The following is an 8,101-nucleotide window of genomic DNA, read 5'->3' as shown; positions in this document are numbered from 1 at the left end:
CTCTTGTAGTTTAATCACAGGAAAAGTGTGTTTTATGTGTGCATGACATGTCAGCATGACTTCATCATGAATTTGGTTTTATCAACAGTTTATTTTTTTTATTTTTTTTTTTAGATTATTCGATTTACTCAAGTGCAAACGTCACGCACATTTATAGCTGTGAAAAGATGAAACGGAGATGGATTCTGTGCACAACATTCCTTTATGAGTATAGACTTTGCTTTCTCTCCTTGGAAATCACCAAAAATGTGTGTGCGTGTGTGCGTGCGTGTGTGTGTTTAGGGGGGGCAGGACAGTTAAACAGGGTCTGATAAATTGTGCTGTTTATTTGCAGGTGCAGAGCGCGACTTGTGGCGCGGTTTGTTTTTTTTCCGCGCCAGCTACAGTTCTGTGGCGCGCGCCTCGTGAAGAGTCACAGTTTCTGGGCCTCAGTGGAGGAGATGGAGATGAACGACAAAACAGGAGAAGCTGCTCTTAAGGTAACACCTCATTGTGTCTAGAGTTGAACAGAAAGAGAGGAAACGGCGCCAGAAACCGAATGTGCACCGAACCCTTCCTGGGGCTTCAAAGTTATGGAGGTGCGTCTCTTGGGCATTATGGGCCATTTTATTTGACATGTTTTCACATCTTGACCTCCCACACACATTTCGGGAGAGCCTGGTTCGCCTGCGCGTTCGTGATCGCTCCATTTTTTTCCCCCTCCTCCTCCTTGGATGCTCCCCCCCCCCCCCCCCCCCCCCCCCACCGCACTTGTTGCGCATTGAAAAGATGCGCAGCTACAGATCCTGGAGAGTAGGCAGACTGCAACAGGTGCACGCAGAGCATCTTCTCCAGCAAGGCGTAGGAGGTGGAGAGCTTTTACGCATCGTTCGTCTTTTGCGCAGGACTATTTTGGATATTTTAGTCATACATATTCATGTTTGGTGATTTTTTTTTTAAAACGTCTTCTATTTTGTTTCACCTTTTTCTTCCATTTGAGGCTAACTTTGAACTTTAAATGCCAGTTTGAAGAGCCTTTTGAGGCTCCAGCGCGCGCGTAAAATCAGGATGCCGGTCTTAAGTAGCCCAGATATTGCCAACAAGTTTAAAGAGAACTGGCTTGCGGTGTTCCCGGAAGACCAGGCTTCTGGTTTAGAATCCACCCCCCTGGACGACAGCCTCACCAGCCTCCACTGGCTCCAGAACTTCTCCATCCTCAGCGCAGACCCAGAGCGACCCAGCAGCATCTGCGCCGGACCCGGCTGTCCGTCCTCCCAGCAGCAGCTCTTTCTCAGACGCCTCGGCTTCCCCAGAGCGGGCACCGACTCCCCGTCCAGCCCGCCGGCCGGGGACACGGCGTCCACCGGGATGCTCCTGCACCCGGGCAGCCCCGTCACCTCCGGCAGCGACTCCAGCACCTCCGCGGCCTCGCGCTTCACCACCCGCGCCCATCCCGTATCCGGCTACTCTCACATCCCGGTCCAGGCGAGCCCCCCCGCGGAGGTGGACTACAAAACGAACCCCAAAGTCAAGCCGCCGTACTCCTACGCCTCTCTCATTTGCATGGCCATGCAGGCCAGCAAGCAGCCCAAAGTGACTCTGTCCACCATCTACAACTGGATCACAGAGAACTTCAGCTACTACAGACACGCGGAGCCCAGCTGGCAGGTAACCGAGACCATTCCCCCCGTCCCTTAATAATTCATGAGACTGGCAATGCTGAGGTGCAGAAAGGAAGGCAGGGCAGTTGACTCCAGTGTCACCATCAGGCAGAGTTTCATCACACTAAGAAGTGCTGGGTTCAAAACAACCTGCACTGGGTCCAATTTGACCCCAGGCTAGTTTTAACCCAGCAGGTTATCAGTTTCACCCATCATATATGTGTTTAGTATGTTAAATGAGTTATCTCTTTAATTAGAGCTACCACTCATAATAATGTCCACCCAGCATTTTGCTGTTTGTTTTGAAGACAGTGTTTTGATCTGTTAGCTTGTAGCTATACCCCTTTCAGATTTAACAGCTCCGTTTCGGCTGCTTCTGCAAATTGTAGCAATCATTCACTGCATTTTCCTTGTAAATGCAATTCCTCTTTCATTTATTGGACGTCCGTGGCACTGAGCTGTTCTGGACCATTTTAACGAAGGGCATTTACATGAGGCATAAAGAAACTGGAGGATGTAATATTTGATCCTGAATGTCTTTGGTTTATAGTTTTTATGATTTCAAGGAGGAAAATCAAAATAAATGTGACGTTTGTATGATGCGTGATCATTATTCCATTGGACTTGTGCAGCTCATCACCATGGTGAAAGGCCTATCTGCTAAAGCTTGGAGAATCCCATTAAATGTATTTTATGTTAGAAAAACTTTGCTTACTATCATATTAAAGTAGTAAAGATTTTGGTGCCACTTTACAACAAGACTCCCCTTAGATGTCTAATAAATAATTTATAGATACATTATTAATTCCTCTATAAACACTTTACAAATCTAATAGTTTATTATGCATTAATTAAGCGTGACAAGAGACAAAACTGAGCAGTTTGTTGCCAAATAATGAGCCAAATCTGTTCACCTATATATTTAATCTAGAGTTGTTATATTAAACATTTCAGACTAACTTACTATACCTTGTGAGAACAATAAGCATTTGTAAACCTAATTTTTTAGGATATATTAGTTGTAGATACTTATAATGCAGTGAGAAAGTACAATATTATATCCTAAAGAAATAGGTTTACAAATGCTTATTGTTCTTACAAGGTAATAACTTAGTCTAAAATGTTTAATATAACAACTCTAGATTAAATATATAGGTGAACAGATTTGGCTCATTATTTGGCAGAAACTGGTCAGTTTTGTCTCTGTCACCCTTAATTAATGCATAATAAGCAGTTATTAATGATTTATAAAGTGTTTATAGAGGAATTAATAACATATCTATAAGCTATTTATTAGCCATAAGGGAAGCCTTATTGTAAAGTGATACCAAGGTTTGCTGTCAAATTGTCCATTTCAATACACAAAACACAGCTTGGACCATTTTTGTTTCAAAAACCAGTTGCCCAAAGTATCAGTCTATGTTCAACATTTGTTCTTACAAAAAAAACCAAGATTCTTTAGCTCCAATTAGTCAAAATCACTATTTCATTTATCATCTTTAAACACACTGGCTCAAAAAAAAAACCCAGAACGAAAGTGATTTCCTCATCAACAATTCCTGTTTAGGGACAGTTGGAAACTCCAGCTTTACATAATGTTACCATAGGAAACCACACAAGTTAGAGTTATTAACAGACTCAACCAGTTTAAATAGTCTCTTACAAGCTGTTTTTACTGCCATACCTTTACGTATTACATCCTAAAGCAGAGGTCCTGTCAGGTCTGATCTGGACCACTTCTGGTTTAAAACAGTGGACTGTGACGAACGACACGCCTCGTCTCCAGCCCAACCACTGGGTCAAACCTTTGGAGCCAACCCAACAAATTGAACCCAGCATTGAGTTGAGCAGTTTTTAGTGTGTAAAACCTGAGGCAAAACAAAGATGGTTTCAAAGCTCCAACTTTTTTATTTCTGCAGGAATTCTAATTTATATCTCTTATAATTCACATAAGGAATTTTAATGTATTTGTAATTTCTTTTACTCTGAGTTCTTATACGGGTTTTAATGTGAGGGGATGATGATGACAGAGAAAGCACTTTGTGTGTGTGTATGTGTGTGTGTGTTAATGAGGGCTCCTAAGAGAGATGGCAGCTAAGCACAGCTGATCATGTTTGAAATGCACAGAGCTGCCTGTTACTAGAAAGCCTCATTAGGTCCATTTGCAGTTTCTATACAAACAACAACAATGCCCAACGCCCACTCTGCCGTCTCCCTGACAAATTGGCATTTTTTTGTTCTTGCGTGACTGGCTTCGATTTGCCGTGAGGTCTATGCTAAATTATTCTCTCTCTCTTTTGTTTCTTGTTGTTGACACAGAACTCGATTCGTCACAACCTGTCCCTCAACAAGTGTTTCAAGAAGGTCCCCAGACAGAAAGACGAGCCAGGGAAGGGAGGCTTCTGGCAGATTGATCCGCAGTATGCTGACATGTTCGTCAATGGCATCTTTAAACGAAGGAGGATGTCGGCTAACCACTACAGCAACGGCAGCAGTGCCCCACAGAGACAGAACAAACTGGTTCACAGTTACCACAGCATCCAAGACACCTGTCCTTATCAAGGTGGCAAACAGAAGACCCTGTCTTCTAAAAATACCAGAGCACTCAGAGGCACGGAGTCCCCTCTTCTGGCCATGGAAGCTAATAAAGCAAACGTCCTGAAGGGGGACTTTGACCTGGCGTCCGTGTTTGATGACGTCCTCGGTGGGAACTGTAGCACCTTCGAGGATTTAGATATCAACACGGCGCTGAGCTCCCTGGGCTGTGAGATGGAGGCGCACGGAAGGCAGCACTCTGCAGGGGTGGGCAGGTGGTGTGGCGATGTCGCGGGTCAGAGCCAGCACATCAACCAGCATCAGTCCTACGGCTACCTGGACCTGAGCTCTGCTTCCGCGGAGTGCTCGGTCAACGTGGGAGAGCTCCACATGCTGCAGCATCACCTGCTGCAGAGGCACCAGCAGCCGGACCAAGACCAGCTGCTCCTGGGCCAGCACCAGATGCAGCACTTCGATGAGCCTACACTGTTCCCAGAGCAGCCGGGGGAGGCTGTGCTGCACCCCTGGGACGAGATTAAAGACGAGACCATTCCCCCGACCTTAGATCCGGGGTTTGGTCTGTATGAGGGCTTCTTCACAGACATGCAGCCCTGGGAACGAGTGGAGACGTACATGTAACCCTTTGATCATGACGTGGACATTCGTTGGTTCGTCTTGTATGAAAGGATGACACTGCTGTGATTACTCTGAGTCCCCTCCAATCATTCTGCAATTTTTATACTCTCTCCAACCAGCCGTAACACTACAAACCTGATGCTGAGCACCTGCTGAAACAGCACCAACCAGTCTGGAAAAGGACGAAGAACGCCTGGGGGGTGTCCTGACTGATACTGGGACATTAGCAAAGTGATCGTTTGGTGCTTTGGGTTGTGAGGGCTTTAGATTGGGCTTCACATGTGGAGTCTGAAGGCCTGGTAAACGCCACAGTGTTTGTCGTGTCCTTTAAGCTTGTTTTTTTTCTTGGGGGGCCCACTGCTGTTCTGTTGAGATGGTGTGTGTGTATGTTTGAGGGGTGTGTTTGCTGTTGTCATGTGCGAGGTGTGACTGGTCTGCAAAAATGTGAGTAGGTTACTAATAGAAGTCTCTAAGCAGCGTCGACGCACAGATACAGGCGATCTGTGCAGAATATGAGCTGTTTTAAAAAAAATCATTTTACCTGTAAGTGGTCATAATGTTATGGCCAACGGTTGTTTTTTCTTTTTTTTTTCTCTTTCTTTTATTAATATGGAAACATAATCACTTGTTATCTGATGGCAATCACAGGTAACAGTTCCAAAAAGACGTTGTTCTGACTGATTCTAAAGATTCTTCTTTCTTGTGGCTTATCGACTAAAAAACATTTCAATCAGAGAAAAATGATGATGAAACCAAGAGAAATATGTACAATTATTTTTTTTTATTTAAACAAACAGATAAATAATTACTTTTCTTTGGAGTAAAAATGCAAATAAGGTGGGCTGGCTGATAGAGTCTCTTAAAGGTGGGAAAATTAGGAACAAAACTATGAATGAATGGACTGAACTATGGCCGCTAGTTGTTCTGATGCTTTCTGATCGTCATGGAGACAGAAGAAAATGAGTCAAGCACAACCATCCTTCACCACAATGCTCTCCACGGAAAAGCCCTGAGAAAACATCCTGGTTTCTATTGTGCTACATTAGCATAAACCTCTTTTTTTACTGACATGCAGATAAATCATTCCCATCATTGGAGTGAAAAAATAAAGTAATCAAAGCTAAACAAATGATTAAACTATAGTAAGAGATTAGAAACCAGTCACATATGATGCTGTTTTATAGTCAGTTTAATATATATTCACTAAAGTTTATAGCATGAAGCTTGACGAGATGATTCTGTTTGCTGACAGTCACAGAGCTAAAAGATGAGCCAGCAGAAGTGAAAAGAAGCCGAGTCATGAAATCAAACATTATGCACTTTGATAAACAGCAGTTATAGGAAAGCAGAACAGTTTGTTTTAGTTTTGATAAGGTATTAAAGGTATTTTTTTTTTTTTAATTTACTGACAACAATGAAAATGAAGGTAACTGTCCATAATGCTCTTTTTATTTACAACACTAAACTCCACTCTGCAATAATTCATACTGGAAAGTGCTTAGATAGACAGATTTTAAAGAGAAATATAAAAGTAGGTCTTTATTGATGACAAAGCGCCAAATTTGTTGATATAGAATATGCAGTTTGTTGGTGTTTTATGTGTTGATAATGAGAGAAACTTTCTTTGACAGAGTGATTGATTTTTATGTTTTGTCTTTTAAAAAAATATATCTAAAGCCCAGATTACATGGCTCTGGATTTATTTCCACAGATTTTTTTTCTTTGTATATATGTATATATATATATATATATATATATATATATATATATATATATATATACATTTACAATTTCCTCTCAGTTTTTGATAATTTTAGCACATGGTCAAAGATTAAGGCAACAAAATCAAAATAATACGAGGCAGACGTGGGGGGGAAAGAGGATAAAATCGGCTCCATTGTTGTTTTGGTTTCTAGATTAAGAAGTGACAGTGTGTGAAATTCGCTGCTATGTCACCGTATCTAAAAAGCTCTGAGTATTTTGAATACAGTAGTCCCTCGATACTTTATAGTTCGACATTCGCATACTCTTTCTTTTGCGGGTTTTCAACTAAGATTGTATACAGCACACGGTTGTCAACTTTAATATTACTCACGTGATTGGGACGGTACAGGATAAAAAGTTAACTGGAGCGGCAACCAATAAAACAAAATACTTCGGACACGGACAGGTGTTGCCATTTTGTAGTTTTCTTTCAATAAGCCTATACTGTAACGCAAGTCAAAAGAACTACACGGCCCAGAAGCCAACAGTGCTTCCAGCCGCTGCTTTCTGACAAAATTCAAAGAACAGTGATGAAGGGAGCAAACACTAGTGGAGAAACCGAGGTGGTAAAAATAGTTTTGCAACACCGTCAGAAGTACTGTAAGGACAAGTTCACAGAACTGGCAGGAAAGTTGCAAATAATCCTGAAGGTGAACTCATCCTTCAAGTTGTAGTATCTTCACTGGTGTGTACCCATGTAAAATGTTGCAGTACTTCACAGTATATATATATATATGTATGTTGTTAAAATTACATAGGTTTAACAAGTTTAGAACACTGCAAGAGTGTGGGAAGGATTTATAAAGACTTTAAATATATATGAATAGTAAAATAAATATAGCGTACCTACTTTGCGGTTTTTCACCTATCACGGGGGTGTCTGGAACGTAACCCCCGCCATACTCGAGGGACTACTGTAGACCAAAATAAGAGTGTTGAAAATCTATACTTTTTAAAAATTTCAGTTTGTCTCACAAAAATCATCCAACAGCAAACACCAACTCTGTGTTTGGGTGGAAAGAAGGTACAAAGACATTTTCAGTTTTTAAAAAAATATCCAGAGTACTGTGAGCCGGGCCTGACACGTTTTTCACAAATCTGATCAGAAAGTGGTGATGTGCGTTTGGGGAATGATTATATGTCTTGTCTGGGGCCAGACTTTCTTATTGTATCATAATAATAATCTTGATTCATTCTAATTTTACCACATGTTCATTTGTACTTTTTTAATTGTTTGCAAATGCAATCATGCCTTAATGCAATAAATGGTGTCAATTATTAAAAAAAAAGAGTTGGAACAAAAGTGTTTTACTGACAAATAAAGGATTAAGCAGCAGAACATTGTGGACAGATTTAGTGTTGGTCAAGAGATAAAACAGACAGTTTGAGTTTATCATTAATCGGCACAGACAAGTGTGGACTTGTCTGCTCTTTGAAAGAAACAGTGTTAACAACTGAAAAACACATGAACAGCTTCAGGTGCTCCTTAAAAACACAAGTTGTTGTTGTTGTTTTTTTAATTAAAA

At 41.5% G+C, this 8,101-nt stretch overlaps 1 protein-coding gene across 1 annotated transcript; it reads left to right on the top strand.

Annotated features, from left to right (window-relative positions):
• Positions 1–1,047: 1,047 nt before the first annotated feature.
• foxj1b (forkhead box J1b) lies at positions 1,048–4,814 on the top strand. Its single transcript, XM_037691014.1, has 2 exons — positions 1,048–1,647; positions 3,960–4,814. Exons 1-2 carry the CDS (start codon positions 1,048–1,050, stop codon positions 4,812–4,814), a joined length of 1,455 nt encoding a protein of 484 aa, XP_037546942.1.
• The last annotated feature ends 3,287 nt before the right edge of the window (positions 4,815–8,101 follow it).

The sequence above is a fragment of the Nematolebias whitei genome, chromosome 17, assembly GCF_014905685.2.
Source record: "Nematolebias whitei isolate Nwh7 chromosome 17, NemWhi1, whole genome shotgun sequence".
NCBI lineage: Eukaryota > Metazoa > Chordata > Actinopteri > Cyprinodontiformes > Rivulidae > Nematolebias > Nematolebias whitei.
Note: the sequence above shows the minus strand (reverse complement) of the source record. Positions and strands in the feature narration are given on the sequence as shown.